The sequence below is a fragment of the Neofelis nebulosa genome, chromosome 5, assembly GCF_028018385.1.
Source record: "Neofelis nebulosa isolate mNeoNeb1 chromosome 5, mNeoNeb1.pri, whole genome shotgun sequence".
Classification (NCBI taxonomy): Eukaryota; Metazoa; Chordata; class Mammalia; order Carnivora; family Felidae; genus Neofelis; species Neofelis nebulosa.
In genome coordinates this window covers 126629095-126649459 of record NC_080786.1, presented here as the reverse complement: position 1 = coordinate 126649459, position 20365 = coordinate 126629095, and the positions used below count along the sequence as shown (strand labels likewise).

The 20365-nt window shown below is 33.7% G+C and overlaps 1 protein-coding gene across 1 annotated transcript in view; it reads right to left on the bottom strand.

The window, feature by feature from the left end:
- The window catches only part of ROBO1 (roundabout guidance receptor 1), a 1142978-nt gene that overhangs the window by 959480 nt on the left and 163133 nt on the right, over positions 1-20365 (bottom strand). Inside the window, exon 2 of the mRNA XM_058731718.1 lies at positions 18185-18321. Within this exon, the coding sequence (XP_058587701.1) occupies positions 18185-18272 (88 nt within the window). The 5' untranslated portion in view covers positions 18273-18321. The remainder of the gene's footprint in view (positions 1-18184; positions 18322-20365) is intronic.

Genomic DNA, 20365 nt, shown 5'->3' with positions numbered 1-20365 from the left:
TTTTAAGCTCAAATCATGTAATAGTTTTGGGGGCCATTACACCATAAATATTATATTAAATATATTGCCAGTTTTTGATAGTATGTATAGGAAGTAAAAGTTTATAGAATTTTTTGATGATATAAACACGTTTTTAAACTCAAAGGCGGAAACAAAAGTAACAAAGTAAAAATTTAAATACGCCATTTAGTGTGATTCAGATTCAACCAGTGAACTTACAAAGGAAAGAAGTTTTCTAAAAATACAAAAATTAAGGAAACAGTTGATTAAAAATATATTAATATTTCACTATTTGTGAAAATAAAAAGGATGGTATTTAATTTTTGGAAAATAAAGTGATATAAATGCTCCCTACATATTTTGATTCAGTGTAGATTTCAGTTTGAATTGGTTCATTACACACTTGACTATCTTAAATTATAATTAATACACATGTCTATGTGATATATGTTCAGGGAATTAACCCTCAGGAGAAGAGGTCAATTTAAATTCAGGTCTGTATGATATCTACAGACGGACAATTCATTGTATATTCTGGAAAATTATAAAGAGTATTTTTCTAGGCTTTCTAAATGTAACATACTTTTCTGAGACTTAGTATTACTAACAGAGATTAAATGTCTCAATACAAGTTTGCAAATCAAAGAAAAAAATTAGGTGGAATTAAAGAAACACATTTTATCACGGAAGTAAAATTATAAAATAAAACATGCTACTCTCATTTTAGAGTCATTTTTAAAGAAAGAGAAAATAATTTACAAAATTGTTAATACCACACAATAGAACATTAAAAAGCTGTGTTTAAAGAAATTAGGTGATACCTCAAAAAAAAGGCTAAATATGCAATATTCTGTGAAAAAATCTTATTGTTTGACAGTATGTGCATTTATAAATATAACACAACCCTTTTCTGATTAGATGAAACATCTTAATTTGATGAATATAATTATAAATAATGAAGTAAATATTCATGACATATAATTCTAGCAATGTTAAGTTATAGCTGTATGATACATATCTCAACATTGCTATGGTTGAACTAAAGAGACTAAGAAAATATATGATTAGGTAAGGAAAATGTATCTGACAAAAATGTATTACCCACATATAAAACTTGAGCTAAAACTATGCCGGGTTTTTTTTAAGTTTACTTAGTTATTTTGAGAGACAGAGAGAGAGAGAGAGAGAGAGAAAAGGAGAGAATGAGCAGGGGATGGGCAGAGAGAGAAGGAGAGAGAGAGAAAGAGAGGGGAGAATCCCAAGCAGGCTTCATGTTCCACGCTGAGCCCAACATGGGACTCAATCCTATGACCGTGAGATCACGTGCTGGTCTTATTTTTAAAGCTAAGTTATGACACAGCATCAATGGGAAAATAGTGGTACTATGAAATGACAAAATTCAATTTAAATCAATCATAAGTATTTATAGCATGTATATATGATAGTCTCAATTGTGATACCCATTTTCAAGCTAAAGAAGTAGTAAAACAAGGGTAAACGTTAGAAACACAAAAGTAGGTTTTTAAGCAAGAAAAATATGGAAAGGCCAAATCAAGAAAATTAGTTAAAACATAAAACATGATTTTTTATTTTAATTTTTTTTTTCAACGTTTTTTATTTATTTTTGGGACAGAGAGAGACATAGCATGAACGGGGGAGGGGCAGAGAGAGAGGGAGACACAGAATCGGAAAGAGGCTTCAGGCTCCGAGCCATCAGCCCAGAGCCTGATGCGGGGCTCGAACTCACGGACCGCGAGATCGTGACCTGGCTGAAGTCGGATGCTTAACCGACTGCGCCACCCAGGCGCCCCAAAACATGATTTTTTTTTCCTGGCAAGAAAGAGATTGATTTGATTCAGTGAGTACTTAGTCTTTCAACTTTTCTAATGTAGTGTTCAGACCATTTCCAGTCCTGCCTGTAATTATACGCATCAAACAAGATCGGGAAGATCTTGTGTTACTTACATTCAGTAAGGTGGCAGAATAGACTCACATGGTGTGGGCTGTATCATCATGACTTCTGAAGTCAGATAACCCAAAGTGGGTTCAAATTCTGTTCTGTTAAGGTTAAGGTGGAAATAGTAATTCTTTTCTCACAAAGATTCCTCATGGATTAAGTGAGATCAGTGCAGAAAATAACAAATAGTAAGTGCTCAATGAATGCTATCCATTGATGGTAAATGTATTATTTCTTACCCAGAAATTAAAGACACAGTAAAGTAGATATACTACAATCTTTAATTATATTATCAATTATTAAAATTTGTTTATAAAATTTGTCCTCAACTATCAATGGCTAAACATTGTAACAGTGAAGATAGATTGTTCATGCAAATGTTCTTATGCAAAAATTCCACAAAGTTGTCTTTTAAATTATAAATGTGAAATTATTGATAGTGAAAAGAACATGATAAATTGCCAACACAATCAGCTTTAGCTTTCAGCTTTCATTTGAAACAGACCTTTTTATTTCTGCAGACCTCCTGAAGAATCTGTTAGCTACTCAGTAAAATTTTCTCAAATCCTCAGTAAATAATTGCCAAAATACTTCTTTTTGTCAATCAAAAACCTAACATTAATTAAACAGATATCTTATAGCAAATTCTTCTGAATAAAGACAACATGAAGAGCAATATATTGTCCAAATATGTTATAGAATTTAGCTTTGCTTAACTTATAGTGGGAAAAATGCATATATAGTAACATAATAGATATATAATAGAGAAATAAGGTGATACACACAATTATATGTTATGTGTTTACATATTATGTTACATGCTATTATATACATTTATAATTTTATATATATAAATATATATATATATTGTTATTGTATGACTTGACTTCTCATGTAATATGATATATTCATATAAAATAATGACATTTCTAATAGTGCCAGACATTTGAGTCAATGTCTCATTATTTTAAGATAGCATTTTCTATATTTTAACTGAATTAATCACACTGATTCTACTGATTCTAACTTTCCAACTGATTCATGCATTTAGATAGATTCTGTTTGTCCATGTTACTGTTTTCATGTTTTGTGCACTAAACCTTTTCTTCAGCCTTTATTGAAATTTGATGACTCTAATCATTTTAACTAATTGTTCTAATTCTTAATCATCTCTTTGCCTTAAATTTCAATTTTCTTTCTTAGTGCTCATTCAATTAAAACATACTTTGAATTTATTATCTAATTCTTATTACTATAGTGTCATAAAAATTAAATTGAGTCGGTGACAATTCTACCTATCAAATAATTATTGTAGTCATCTTCACTTTTGATTTTTATTATCTACTTTAATCAGTCTGCATATATATGTGTGTGTATGTGTGTGCATGTATATGTGTGTGTATACATATATGTATGTATATATATATATATATATATATATATCTCAGAGATTCTCTAATACCATGTTTTATTCTTTTCTATTAATAATATTTTAGTTGTGATTGATGAATCTGTGTCATTTACATAAAGTCAGCCCACCCTAGTCTACCACATAATAAATTTAACAGAAAAAAATGCCACTCTTGACAAACTATAGCTTATTTTCCATCCATTGAAATCAAAGTCTATGATGATATTGCCTAACAGTGAATCAAATTTTATTTCAGTCACTAAACTCCTCCAAAAGTCACAATAGATTCAACATAAATATAAGCAGGCACACAACATAAATATAAACACACAACGTAAAACTGAAACCTTACTTCCTACCAGAGTGCACATAACGAAACTTTTCCTTGGCCAATTCTAGTCCACATTTCAACATTTCATTACATGCTTCTATAGTTTCTTTAGACAAGTGATTTTCAAACATTTTCTGCAATCTGTATATACTTTATCTTTGTGGTTTCTTTAAATAAAAAATACAAAGAAATAAATGATATACGCCTAAAGCTTAATTGTTGCAAAGTACTTCACTAACACGAACAAAGAAAAACAAAAATATGAAAGTCCTTCTATTGCCAAGATGCCTGAGAAGGGCATCCTTCTGCTTGTTTCATTGCATGCTCTCAAAAACTAGAATCCTAGGAGACATTTGAGTGCTTTAAAATACTTATCATGTTAAACAATATAGTAATAATGAAAATTAAATAGCCACGGTACTCTTAAAATATATCAGTGTCTGTTAAAAGTATTCACAATTATCATGTTTCTCTTGTTTGCCCTAAAGCATATGTCACTGAATAGAAGTATCTAACAGTTGTGACTTAACATTCCTATAAATTCAAAAGGCAAATCTAATATATTCTGTTATATTTTAATTCTTTGCTTGATTTAGGTTGTAGTGAAGTTTTGTCATGTCTGTTTTTCATAGCAAATTAGAACTTCTCTATATTGCTCACTATTTTCTGTTCGCTACACATTGTGATTTACACGTTAAATAGTCTGTTGGAACTTCTGAGGGTGGTTCAAGACCTGAGTAAAATCAACTGGTCTGAAGAAAAGTAACTAATTATATTCACATCCATAAAATCTGTGATAAAATCCACCTAATTTATGCCAAGGTATCTTCTAACTCTTCCATTAATCTGGAGCAACTCTCCAAAATTCTTGGTTTCAGTCACTGATGTCATCATCAGGGCTCAAAACTGCCTGATAATCTTTCACTCATCTACCTATTTCCCGTCTCCTTCATATTTCCAGAAACATACTAACAATAGCTATTTTCTGAGTAACAGCAGCTGTAGTTTATTGAGTGCTTTCTATAAATGTGGTATTGTGTTAGATAATTTATGTGAGGTTCACAACCACACCACCAGGTATTATCTCCTTTAGACAAACTAACAAAGCAAAGAAAACAAAAACCTTTTTACAAGTTTCCCAAGTCCACACATTTCATACAGAATCCAAGTAATTTTGACACTAAAGCCAATGCTTTGATTTATATCTTCCAGCCTATTCATTATAAACAAAGCAATCTGTAAAAAATGGCTGATTCCTAGATATACTTGATAAAAGCTTCATTCATAAACATGAAATATTAGAAAAAGCTCATCTTTAAAGAGGTAGCAGGATACAAGTAGAGACAGCACTGAAAGATTAACGCTAAACAATATGGTTAAAACATGAATGAACCACCTACACTGTGATCATTAAAAATCAACTGCCAGGGGCACCTGGGGGCCAGTCGGTTGAGCTTCTGACTCTTGATTTTGGCTCAGGTCATGTTCCCAGGGTCATGGGATCAAGCCACGCATCGGGCTCCAGGCTGAGCATGGAGCCTACTTAAGATTGTCTCTCAATCTCTCTACCTCCGCCCCTCTCCCTTGCTTGTGCTCTATCTCTCTAAAATAAATAAATAAAATTAAAAAAAATAAATTTCCAGTCCTCCCCAAAGTGTGTGGGAGCTGATTCTGTGTGTACCTAGAGCACATCAGACACTTGCCCCACACAAACTACTTCCACCCAAATAACACTTCTGAATTGGTCCTCTTATAACCCCACTCAACTACTGGTTTCTTTAACAACTGGCATTCCTTTTCATAGAGATGGCCTCTGGTCTTCCTTTTCAATTTTAATTTTATTTGCCCTGTTTTCCACTGCATTTAATATTTTTAGATGCCAAAGTTTTGTTTTGTGATTAGACAACCATTTCCACATCATGATAAATACAAAATAAGTTTTACTGTTAACATTGACAAAAATGGCATTATTAGTACCCTGTTTACATTTAAAAATTTTTTTGTAAATGTTTACTTATTTTTGAGAGAGTGAGAGTGGGGGAGGGGCAGAGAGAGACGGAGACACAGAATCCAGGCAGGCTCCAGCCACCGAGTTGTCAGCACGGAGCCCAATGTGGGACTCAAACCCACGAACTGCAAGATCATGTCCTGAGCCGAAGTCAGGTGCTTAACCAACTGGGCCACCCAGGCGCCCCACCCTTTTCACATTTGATTCTGATTTCATATATCAGTGCCACAGAAGCTATTATTTCTAATATCATTTCTTTACACTGAAAACTTACAAGGGGACTATTATTCTACGTATTTAAAGTATCATATGTAAATGAGGATGATGTCACATATTTAAAAGTTCTTAGGAGAAAATCATGGTTTCCTTGGGTTTGGTAATGAGTTTGTAGATAAAACATCAAAAATACGATCCATCGTTCTAGTGAAAGATTCTGTTCACCATACAGTGTTACATCTAATATACTATGTAATGGCATATGCAGAAAAGATATTTCTAAATGCTAATGTTATCTAGAAATGAGCAGATTGATATTTCAGTGTGAATATGTTCACAAAATGGTGTTGCATTTAATATACTTTATTTTTTAAATTTTCTTTAAAGTTTATTTATGTATTTTGGGACAGAGTGAGCAGAGGAGTGGCAGAGAAAGAGGGAGAGAGAGGACCCAATGCAGGCTCCACACTGTCAGTGCAAAGCCCGACACGGGGCTCAAACTTAGGAACCGTGAGATCATGACCTGAGCCAAAATCAAGAGTCGCATGCTTAACCGACAGGACCACCCAGCTGCCCCTAGTATATTTTAAAAAATTATATGTACAAAAGGTACTTCTTTCTAACTACGGTAGTTTTATATGTGAATAATTAAAGTGTTATTCCAGGAATGTGTTCACAACATCATTCTGTATTTAAAACATTCTGCAAAAGCACAAAAATAAAAGAAGTTTCTAAAAGTGGTAAATGTATATATGAACACAATATTATTGCAGTATATAACTATATTCAACACAATGTGGTGCATTTAATACACCTTGAAAAAATATATGCATAAAAGTTCCTTCTAAGAGTGTTATATGTATATATGTGAATTATTGCAGTGTTATTTTATTGAAAGAATAAATTCGCCAATGTGTAATGTATGAAATATACTATGCAGTGTCATATGTATAAAAGATGTTTCTAAGGGTAATAAAGTTATGTTCTATCGGGAAAAAAAACAATACTCATGAAGGAAAAAGATGTGATACGGTGGATTTCATTAAAAACTTTTTCTCTGCAAAAGACACTGTTAGGAAGATGAATAGATAAGTCACAGACTAGGAGAAAATATTTGAAAAATACATACCTGATAAAGGATTTATATTCAACATATACAAAGAAGATTTAAAACTCAAAAAAAAAAAAAAGAAAACAACTCAATTAAAAACTAGGTGAAAAATCTGAACAGACACCTCTCCAGAGAAGGATGCCAATGTCAAATAAGCATATGAAAACATACTCAATATCATGTCTCTAGGGAACTGCAAATTAAAACAACAATGAGGTCTCATTACACATCTATTAGAATGGTTAACGTGCAAAGTACTGACAGCACCAAAAGCTAACAAGAATGGGAGCAACAGGAACTCTCATTCATTGCTGGTAGGAAAGGAAAATGGTACATGAAATGTTGGGCAGTTTGGGGGCCACCTGGGTGGCTCAATCGGTTAACTGTCCAACTCTTGGTTTTGGCTCAGATCATGATTCAGTGGCTTGTGGGATCAAGCCCCACATTGGGCTCTGCACTATCAGCATGGGATTCTCTCTCTCCCTCCCTTTCTCTCTCTCTCTCTCTCTCTCTCTCTCTCTCTGCCCCTACCCCACTTGCTTTCTCTGTCTCTCTCTCAAAATAGATAAATAGAGAATTTTTTTTTAAAGTTTGGCAGTTTTTTAAAAGGCTAAAACTTAGTTTTACCATAAAAGTTCTTGGTTAGAAAAATATAATAAAACTGTAGCTACTAGAGAATGGTGCCAAAAATAAGATTCAATGAAATAGGTTTCACTTCACTGACAAATGGATTCAGGGAAAAAAAAATAATACATTAGTTACAGCTTGGCTAAGGAGTAATATTACCTTCTAATCAGTATTAGCCAATTTTTATTAAATCCATCATTTAATTGATAAATACTTAGCAATTACTCCTTTCTGTACATAATTAATTTTTAGTATTCTTTTGAAAATAAAGTATCACAAATTTAGTTCTTGCAACTAACTGCACTGGTACTACCTAGAATCTAGCCAACACTTAGGAAAAACAGCACAATATCTATTGAAGCTAGTTTTGTCCACCTAGGAAATTCTGTGAAAAATAACAAAAACTATACAGATAAATTACAAAAATGCACTATTAATTTCAACACTGTGCATACTGGTTAAGAATTTCAGCTATCTTTTTTAAAAATTTTTTTAATGTTTTTTTATTTATTTTTGAGACAGAGAGAGACAGAGGATGAGTGGGGGAGGAGGAGAGATGGAGAGGGAGACACAGAATCTGAAGCAGGCTCCAGGGCCTAAGCACAGAGCCTGACGCAGGGCTCAAACTCACAGAGTGTGAGATCATGACCTGATGACCTGAGCTGAAGTCTGACGCTTAACCGACTGAGCCACCCAGGCGCCCGAGAGTTTCAGCTATCTTAATGGTAGTAAGATTCCAAGTTCATAAGCTTAGTTTCCTGATGAAAAGATTTCTAACCTGAAAAAGACACTTCCTTTGGGAAGAAAAAAATAAGCCTTTAAATGGATGTATTTAACTGATTTTATATTCATATTGTATTTCTTTAAATTCACCAAGTGTGTGGCTTTAAAATAATGATCTAAGAAGAGGTGGCTGCCAGTAAACATTCGTGCCTTCACATAAAATAGCTTTGGGGAACACTGAGGAATATGTCAGGCTCAATTTCCCTCCATACATCATATTACATTGATTCAAAGATATTCCCCCCTTCCATGTTCTGATTCTGAATTCTTGAAGATGATGGCATCTCACAATCGTTATGAGCCAGACAGCAGTTTTGATATGATTGTCATTGTCTGTGATGGGATTACTTGGTCATAACTGTTCATACTGTTGTCATTTCAGCTGAGTTACGTGTGCTTTGGAGGATACAGAAGTTGAGTTTAATTATCATTTAAAACGTCATCCACGATTCCACGATAATTGAGCATTGTCAGTAAGTGTAATTGTTATTTGAGGCTTAGAAATAAAATTTCAGAAATAGATTTGAATTATTGAAGGAAATATTTATTGTTGGAGGGATGCTCGCAGATCTACCCTTTTTGTGAAGCAAAATTTAAGCTCCTCAACAAAAGAAGACACACTTAGAGGAAGATGTCTACTGAGAAATTTCGAAAGGATTATTATCCACCAAATTTGATGCAAAAGAAATTGTTCCTCTAGGAGGGAGGGAAAAAACTTCAAAGCATTAAGAGGCTGGTCTGATTAATGCACTACAGAAAACTACCCTTAAGACATTCTTCAAGGCTTAAGCAGTACCTTCTATTTTTTCTTAGCCATACATAATGGCACATCTTACAATCACTGTCATCTGATGCTTGGTGAAGTTCAGTTTCTTTAAAGAATATGAAATCAGCTATGAAGCACTCCTTTTTCTGCAACTATTTCAAAACCACAATTTTCTCATCATATTAGAAAATAAAAATCCAAGAAAAAATGTGCATTTTGGAAGGGATAAGAATATATTAGAGTCACAGGTTATGAGGAAAATCTATAACCCAGTAAGCAATGATGCATCATGAACAAGAATGGCAGCATAGGATTCTGGGTGCCTACAGTCAGCTTATTGTAAAACTTCTAACATGATTATGTCTCTAATTCAATTCCATGTCAAGCTATGAAACTATACAGGGTAAATATCAAAATAAAATTGAAAGACCATTTAGATAGAAAAATGAGACATTATATTATACATTTCTATAGAATTATTTTCACATACAAGGAATTCAGTCATTTGTGTATATATATTACCTTAGTACTCTAATAATTTAGAGAATGACTATGGATATTGATGAAAAATTATTACAATTCTTATATTTTATGAGAATTAAAAAATTAATCTTTATATCAGTCTCTATATAGTAACCAGACCTCTATGAATAATTTAGAATCATAAACACAAATACTCTTTTATATACCTACCTAAATTTAAATATACGCTTAAATTGATGTACTTAAATACAAGCGATATATATGTGGATATATATGCACACATAAACATGCATATTGTGACAAAATTCATATATTTGTATATAATGCCATATCTTCTCTCTAAATTTGCACAGTGGATTCTTTTTTGGGGGAAAAGTTCAGTGTTCATACCTTCGAGGCTCTCACATGCATTCAACTTTTCATCTTGAAGCATTTATATATTCTTTTTATTTTAATAGTCCAAAATACCCATTTTATTTATTAATTATTTAATCAATGAAAGGAGGAAATTTCGAAGGCATTCTCCCATGTGAAAACATGGCAGAGCCTGTGTCTGTTTAGACAACAAAGGGCACAGGCGTGTGGACAGAAGAAATCTGCAAGTAAAGACAAAGAATAAATGAATGCTCACTAGGAAATCCAGGGTAAAGAGTTGAATGAAGTAATGACAGCCTCTCAAACAAACAGAATTTTTTACGAAAAGCTTTCTCTACCCTCAGGCACAATTACAACAGCTGTACCATACAGCCTCTATCAGTCATAATCTAGCATAGTGCCTCTTTCTATTAACCAAGCAATAGAGGAGCAAAAATTACTTATACCAGGTCCATATGAGGCACTCTGTTTGCTGCAATGCATTCTGATGGCTTAATTAGGTGGACGCTGTGGCACATGAGGTTTTGCAAGTCAGGTTCATCACAAAGGCCATATCATCAAAGCAGAGTGGTCATGGACTCCACAGCTAGATTACAAATACCAGTTTCTTCATTGAATGTCTTGTCACTGACTGTGTCTGTTTGCTTCCATCTACTTAACCAATTAGATAAAGCCTCACACTAGTAGACTAAGGCTAATAAAGAGCCATGGAATTGAGTACAGCTGGCAATTTGTCTGGTTATTAAGATCTCATCTTCAACTGAGTGATGGTCTCTAGAAAATAAGGAATGTGTTTTATTCTTTTAAGTATATGTTCTCTTTCAAGACCCGACACACCTAGAGATGGGATTTCCAATTCTATTTAACACTCACAAACACACACAAATTAAAAGTCACATCACAATGTCAACTGACTTAATAATCAAAGAACTTCAAAAATGTATGAATGGAATATGAAGGAAAGTCCTGAGAAATGCAATTACACTGACAGAATAAACCATAAATTCCAGATTTTTTTAAGTCTCTACTCTATAGATCATATTATTCATCTTACGAATGCTAACTTTAACTTGGTTAATTGGTTAATTGTCCAGAAAAATTTTACTACTGTTAATATATATACAAGAGACAATAATAATACACATATACATTAATTCGTATGTATGTATATTCATACACACACACACACACACACACACACACACACACACATGATGGGTGACTCCTAATTAGCATTATAGATACCCATTTTGAGCTTAAGTCCAACAAAAATCAGAAAGGAATTATCAGTTCTATGACCAAATGGAAGTATATTAGTATGCTCATATATTTTCCACTTGATCTTCTGAAATAATTATATATTGTAAATACACATTAAATCAAATCATAGTGTAGCACTTTATGGCTAATTTCATTAATGATGCCATCGATGACGTATCCTCCAACAATGAATCTTAGGGTCATTTCTGACTCCTCTCTCACCTTTTCCCTTCTCTTCCCATGATCACTCAGCTTTTCGGACTCTATGTCCGTATGTTCCACAAAACTATCTATCTCTTTCCCTTCTCTGTTGCCTGATCTATACTGAGGAATCTTCCAGGTTTTTCTGTAATCTCTTCCTCTCATTGCCTTATTCATTTATCAATAAACAGTGAATAATTTCTTTTAGGTATTGATGATACTTTTGAAAACTTCCAGGAGTGTTTTCCTGTGTTCTATCATAATGATAATTTGTTATAATTAGAAAATTAGATGAATAATTGATTATTATTTTTTCCTCCACATAGGAAAAATGTTTCCTCCAACCTTACAACAGTAAGATGCAGATGTCAAATAGATGTTAAATATTTGTTGAATTAATAAATGAAAATAAAAGAAACAACTTGATGTACCACAAATCCACTAAATTACGGTTCTCAAAAATAATCTTGTTAGCTTACTTCCCCTGTTTAAAGTCTCCCAGTGTCTCCCTGATGCCTAGAGTTTACATTTAAAGCTTCTTCACATGGTGTAAAAGGCTCCTCAAGATCTGAACTTCAAACCTCTCTGGACTCCTCTCCAAACATCCCTTCATATGCTCTTTTCCTTTCAAGCAAACCACACCAGAGTTTTTCTTACAGTCTTCATGCTCTTGTCAGGAGCCTGGGATTTTCTCTCCCACTCACGCCTCTCCAGCCAGGTAGATTTTGTAAAACTAAAGTGCACAGCTCACAGTAGGTGCTTAATAAATGTTAATTTTCCAACAGATTATTCTCTTGCTTGCCTGCTCTGTGCAGTCTTCTGTGAGGTCCTCAAGTTGCTGCTCTGGGCTCTAAGGGACATTTGGCAATGACTCCTACTAGCATTTATCATAGGGTCTCATCCTTGATTACATGTCTGTTTTCCCTCAATGGCATTTGTAGTTAGTTATCGTCCTGCTACAATCATATAGTGCACATTAGGCTGGTAACACACATCATAGACAGTCATAATGTTATTATCAATATCATTAAGAACAACTTCCACATATGGAGTCCACTCAGGGTCCCAAGTTCTTTGATGATTTTATGCTTAATTCAGACACAACACCAGCTAATTCTAACTTTCTCTCTGAGGTATAAACTGACATAAGGAGAGATTAACTTATTCACCAAGGTAACAAAATGAATATATGGCAGAGATATTATTCAAATACAGGCCTATCTGAACCAAAAGCCATATTTTCTCCGCTACGACATTTTGACATTTTTGATGTTTCCTGAGTAGTCTTCCCTCGTCCTCCTCCTCTACATCCTCTCCCCCCTCCTTTTCTTTCTTTTTTTCTCAGTATGGGTAGCTGTTTATTATTTTGGTCAAAATTAAATTGTGGAAGGTAACATTCAGAAAATATGTGGTTTCTCTTACTCTCCGGCTTTCTAGTTTTCTATAAAACTTACAGAAATGTATGACATAAAGTTTTACTGTATTTCATTTGCAGTAAATATTTTTCTAGGTATCATATTTAAGCATAAGTCATAAATTCATATTTTGTTTTTCATGGTTCTTAAAGAGAGCTGACCTGTCCACTAGCCACAGTGTGGCACAGTGTGGGCCAACGAAACAATTAGGGGCCCATGAAAATATTTTATTTTAAAATCAGAAAAAGAAAATTTACTTCTGTGGTAAAAAATCATACTCACACTAATGCCAACACAAACATTAAAATACAAGGTTTAATTTTCTTTATGGTGGAAGGAAACCTTGAAGTGTTCCCATGGGAAAATGGGAGCATTAGTCACAATGCAACACTGGGCTCTCAATTTCTTTTTACAGAAAATTTGCATAATTTAATTATTCTAATTTGGATATAAATTCCCAGATACTTAATGTCTGAATAAACATTTTATTAAGGTGTGGTAAAATTTAGGAGAAATTGTACTAATTAGGCAAAATCATTTTATAAAGTAATTTTAAGTTAAATAGGTTAATTTTCTCTGACTTATCCGTTCAATGCCTTTCTTCCAGCATGAAAAACTATATTTCTGAATCTCTAGATATTACTGTGAGATAAAAAAGCAAGAAACAGAGGTAAAAACAAAGCAAAATAACACCAGTAATGGCCTCAAATCTGTTCCCCATAATATCTCCTCAAATACAATTATCTTCAAATACTTTTATCCCTTTCTCATGAGAACCTTTCCTCAGAGAATAAACATTTTTTTTAATGTATTCAACGATTTCTTTATCAACTTAAATTTTGTCAAAAGCAGTGCTTCTCAAATTTTCCGTGTATTACATTGATTTGGGGTCTTCATAAAATTTCAGGTTTCTGGGCTTCAAATCTAGGCTCTCTTTTTCAGTGAGTCTGCCATGGGCCCTGGAAAACTATACTTTTAATAAACATCTAAAGTATTCCTGAAAAAAATAATCTATGGAAAATACATTAAGAGACAATTTCCTAGTCACACAGACTTGTCAAGTAGCATATAAAATCATGTAACTTTTGTTTATTTACTTTTTTTACTTTTCTTTATAATAACACCTCTACCGAGGCATAATTGAAAGAGTTAAGTAACCCATTAAAGTACTTTTAAATTTAAATGGTATATTCTTAAGAGGAGACAATTAACTTTTTAAGTTTTTAATATTAATTTCTGAATAGTCAGTGCAGTTAAAAAAATCAAACTGCCTCTAAACAGGCAGTCTCTATAGATTGCAAGTAACATGCATTCTCCTTATCACTGCCCATGGCTACTTTGCTCTAGAAACTCAACAACCATTGGAAAAATCATCTCTGTAGATAAAAAAACCTTTATACGATGGTAGGGTGGATATATGCAATATTATTTTTAAATAATGTACTCCAAAGGAAATGTTTGATGATTCTATCACACTTCTATTTCCGAAATATCCCCCCCCCTTTTTTTTACATTATAAAGATTTTAAAAATCTACTTTGAAAGAATTCCTCACACCTATTCAAAAATCTGTCAGGCATGTGAAAGATAAAACACAAAAAATATGTATAGATGGGAACTGTATGTATCTATGTCCTCTTATTTCTCAAATTTTATGAGAAGAATTCTGTCTTTAAAATTTATAATTTATCTGTGGGTGATTTAAATACCCAGATAACACTTAGCTCCTTGCAATTACCTTCATCTGGGTAAAACAGTAAGGTACGGAAGTGGTGGCGGATGGATAGGTGGGGAGGGTAAGCAGTAAATCATTTCAGACAATTTCACACTCAAGCCTTGTTGACATGAGGCAGGGCAAAGGAAATAACCCTGTCAGCACCTGCATCTTTAATGAAGGAAAACGCTGCTGCACATGTAGAGAATAGAGAGGAAAAAATAAATCATGTTTAACTTTAAAGTGGGCTGTCGGTTTTATTCAAATAGAAATGCACCCTTCTGTGCTTCCCCTCCCCATATATTTCCATTTAAAATCTTACAAAATACACCTAGATGATTCAACGTTGTGGTTTTTTTTTTTTTCATCATAGATGTTCTTCAAATTCTCAATTCTGTCCACTATATTCAAAATGTATACTTCTAAAACATATCATTTAATGTATTTGTCTTTCATTGTCTTCCTGACATCTGTTGCAATCAGAGGTGGGTACTTAAAATGTAAAGATGAGGATCTGTCAGATTCCTTTGTAGGAGAGATTAAATAAAGATGTGGCATAGCCCAGATACAGCATGCTTCAAGAGATAACCGCAGTTGGTTTAAGAGTCCTTTATATGTAAATAAGAGATGAGGTAAATTGACAAGACAAACGTCTAGCAGTGGTTTTCATTCAGAGGCAGGTTTTCAGGGGCTCTCTATGCAAAGAAGGGCAACAACTTGAATTGTTAGAATGGGCTTATCATTGCCAGAGCCCATCCTTTAATTACTGTTTCCCTTAAAACTGATTTACTTTTGAACAAGAATAGTGCTTGATTTAAAATGCACAACTAATTTCTAGGCACCTCCCTGGCACACCAACTACCTTCACATACAACCCTGTAAATATACAAAAATGTAACTATGATAAAACATAAGCAGTTTTAAAAATACAGACAGACAAAATAGAAAATAAAAAACACAAGCTGAGTAATCCATCAAGCCAGGCATTATATTCAAATAATGTTTTAATATTTAATTACAACAAGTAACCAAGGTCACGAAAACTTGTGGTGATAAAATATATTCTTGTGGTGCTAAAATAATCTGCATCGTGATGGTTATTTGCACTGTTTTTTATTTCATGCCCTGATGCATCTGGTTCCTGTCTACACCTCTGTTAATGATGTCAACAAGTTAAACTCTACAGACCAGGTACTTCTTAGATTTTAGAAACTTGTTACATTTTTTTTCATTTATCCGGCTTTTGAGATAAATTTCTGATGAAAGAGATATTCTTTTCTTAAGGTGAAGAGTGCAAGTAAATCAGGTGAATGAGAAACTGGGTTTTTTTTTTAAACCTCTTAATACTGGATCTTCCCGTCTTTGTTCCCTCTAAACTCCACCGCTAAGCTCACTTAGGGCCCAGGTCCTCTACTGAACATGAGAAAGCTAGAACTACAATAAAAAGAATCAGGACCTATTTCATTCTAAGACTAATGTGAAGGAGGAGAGAATCTGAGGCTGATGACTCCTTTCAGTAGAGTTTTTATCTCCTTAGCCTGCAACCAATGCTCCTGGAGGGAGACAGTTATGAAAATGACTTCCCCTCTGCAGGTGTTCCTTTTGAAAAGCTAACAGTGTATTTCTGCCGGCAGGTAAATTACTTTGAAATAATTCTTGAACTCTGCAGTCCTGAGCAAGACATTGAACTTTACGCATCCCCTTTTCAGTACCCATATTTCTTTTTAAGGTATTGCCTCACAATGGACCCTGAGTTACTCATCTGTATGACCCAGTGTTAACTAATTGATAACTGATCAATCACCTTTGAAACCAATCTACATATGGTATTCAGCAATGAATTTGTGTATTTTAAGGTCTGTTCAGTTATAAAAATGCTTGCATATAGGATAGTAATTGCAGAGTTTTGACAAATTTTAGATCTAAATGTTCAAGTTGATTAGTCTTCTCTGAAATGATACAGTATCTTCTTGAATGACAAGGTAATTTTATATTCCATAGGTAAACCTTACACCCTCCTCCCACACACATCCATGCATGTACTCCTTCTTCCAGATAATCTAGATAAATAAAGAAGATTCAAACTACACCTGATCATTTTGAGATTTGATTACTCACTCAGTAACTAGATCATGGATTAAATTTGTTGACCTGGAACACTCACAGGCTGGCCAGACAGTTTAAGGATAATTAAACCTAAACTATATCTTTATCTATATATATGGATGTGCATAGTTTTAAAAACATTTTCATTCAAATACCCTCTTAACCTCGAGGATTTGGAAAACAATGAGTTATTTTGTACTTAATTTGCATTTTTCATATACTTTAAAAAATGCACAACACTTTTTCATATTGCCCATTTTTGATATTTGGTTCATTCACGAATTTTAATCAATACTCAACAGAGTACTGGCAAGAGAAGGGAATGTAGAAATGGGTTAAAAATAAAAAACTTTCAGTAATTTCAGCAGTGTATTAATCTAATTCAGTGCAAGTAGCTAAATGCACTTGGCTACAACAGACTAAATTTTCTGTATACTTTCACCCTATGGAAATGTTTCAGTGGTTTATACACGACTCCCTTATGTGTCAGGTCAAAGTATCAATCTTAACCCAGCAAGGAAAAAAAAGTCAAGCCCCTGGATTATTTGAGAATCCTGATTTGAGTGTGGGCACACATGATACATTACATATAGTTGCTGACTATTAAAATAAATATAACAATAAAACAAATAAAAATCAAGCTTCAAGGTTTAATCTAATGAAACACCATATACCATTCTTTTGTGAAGAACTTGTCTAAATTATGATGCTCTGTTAAATCTATCCAAATTGACTCCTAATTGTCCCTATAGTTTTGTCTAAGAGGAAAGTTGACATTGTATTTTGATTAGTGTATCAATATATTTTTCTATTTTTCTCTACCGTAACATTATGTTGACTTAATTTCCCATAAGAGAGTTTAAGTAAAGCTTTTTACAGCAATATTATTCAGGTGGCATTAATAAAATTATGAGTTCAAGGAAACCAGTTTCTAACTTCACCAAAAACAATAGTAACTATGGCAGCAACATGGCAGCGTGTCGCATTTTTATTCTGACATTGTTGGGCCTATTAATTAACATGTCAGTTTTAAATACGTCACTTTTTTTATGGTCCTTTTCTATGTTACTAACATGCACTGTAACTGCTTTTCTCTTTGTGCTACACATTTCTTCCCTACTATAATTGTTCTTCCACCATTCTAATTCCCTAAGCTAATATAATAACTCCTTACATGTTTCAGTAACAGTGAATATTTGTCAATTTTCTCACTTTCTCTCGGGAACTAATAAAGTGCTCTGTATTCAAGAATATTTGATCCCTGAAACATATCAGCACACATGCTTAAGAAACCATTCACACAGACTTAAAAATTTGAAAGCAAATGAACAAATTTGATTTATAAGACACACAATGAAGACAAATTTAAATCAAATTTAAATCAAAGTCATGGTTTGATAAAATAAATGCATGGCACTTACCTGGAATAAGCTGTGCCAGGAACAGGTGATCTTCTGTCAAGCTGAGGAGTGATATTATGACCAAAAAAGGAACATGTTTCCATTTCATCTTTGCCCCTTCCTTGCATTACACCCAGCCAGTGACGGGTATGTTTTATCTGGGAGAAAAAAAAAAAAAAAAGAAAAGTATTTTTAATGGTTAGCTATGTTGAAATAAAGATGATATTAAAAATATTTTCTGGGGGTATCTGGATAGCTCAGTCAGTTAAGTGTCCGACTTTGGCTCAGGTCATGATCTCATGGTTCATGAGTTTGAGCCCCACATGGGCTCTCTGCTGTCAACACAAAGCCACCTTCAAATCCTCTGTCCCCTTCTCTCTCCTCCATCCCCCATTCTCGGGTGCTTGCTCTCTCTCAAAAATAAATAAACATTAAAAATTTTTTTAAATATTTTTTCTGAAAAAATTATAGTTCAAATGCAAATGAAATATCATTTTAAATTATAAAATATATAAATAGTTAAAACAAATACAACTTACACTGAGTATATTTTAGGATATATATTTCAAACAAATATAGTATTTATTAATTTTGAAAAGCCGTTTTCAATCAGATATAAATAGCAAATAAGTCCTTGGTTTTCTCTACCCTTTAGCCCATGCCAGATAAATGATTTTATTTCTCAATTTGGTTGGAACATTCTCGTCAGGTCTAGTAAACTCAACGGTTATTCATTCACTAAGCAAATATTTAGAGACAGCTCATAATGAGCCAGTCACGATGCTACTTTGAAGGTACAGCAGAAAACAAAATTGAATATTCTCTCTTTATTCAGGTATATAAACAATTTAGGGCCATTTTAAATACATCGATTTATAAGCACATTAAAAAAAAAACAGCCTTTGTAGGGGTGCCTGGGTGGCTCGGTCAGTTAAGTGATCTGACTCTTGATCTCGGCTCAGGTCACATCTCAGGGTTCATGAGTTCAAGCCCCATATCAGGCTGTATGCTGACAGCATGAGACCTGCTTGGGATTCGCTCTCTCCCTCTTCCTCTGCCCTTCCTCCGCTTGCTCTCTCTCTCTCAAAAATAAATAAACATAAAAAAAGTATTTTAAAAAATCCTTTGTATATATTGAATTCTGAACAAGATACTCTGTATCAGCCACGAAATAGAAGACAGTGCCTTACAGAGGATGACTTTAACAGATGGCAGAATAAAACTAAAGGAATTCAAGTGGAAGACTGATCAGTCTTGCTTGGAAGACCTGACCAAACTTCTACTAAAGAAATGGCATTTAAGATATAAGACAATATTTGATAAGTAGAAAAGGAAGTACCATTCATAATGAGAGAACAAAACAGACAAATATTCAAAGGAAGTGTGTGTGTGTGTGTGTGTGTGTGTGTGTGTGTGTGTGTGTATTCCAATATTCCAATAATACACTGATATATTCAGGGTAAATTGTAAGGGTAGTTGTTTGGATGGATGATAGAGTTTGCCAGAATATAACATGATAGAAAACTGAAAAGATAAAGACAGGTAATGAGGAATCACTGTGGAGTTTGATGATATCCAAATTACTGACCAGATAACTCTGGTAGGAATGTGAAGGAAAAAAGTAATTACAAAGAAAACTAACACAGAGGCCATAATAATTGTTCGAAAACTTATAATAAATGTTCACAAAGGACATTGGGAAAGGAAATAAATCGAATGGCTGGTGTTGGGGTGGGGAGTCCGGTGACATTACACAAGAATACTTTGCAAGACTTAACGATTAGATTTAGGAAGTAGGACATAGAAAAACATTCATTCACTTAGCCAAAACTACATAAATAAATCTAGCACAAAATGTAATTTGTCCCCAAAGAAAAATAAAGCTCTATAACTCATTTTGTGACACTGAGTGCCAACCTGAATAAAAGGATGGCCTGCTTGACTCTGTAGGTTTATCCACACAAAGCTATTATCAATTTGTCTATCTGAGCTGGGCTGTCCTTACTTTATTACTTATCACTGTATAGTTAATTGCCCACTTTTCCTTTAGCAGAGCCCTCCAATCCTTCTGCCAGACACCTACAATCATCTGACCTCACTTAAGATATTTGAGGATTATTTCTTCTCTTAAGAATTCTGCGAGCAACTCCTGTCTGAGCTAGAACCTTGCCTGCAAAGAGAAATACTCTTGTCTGCTGAAGA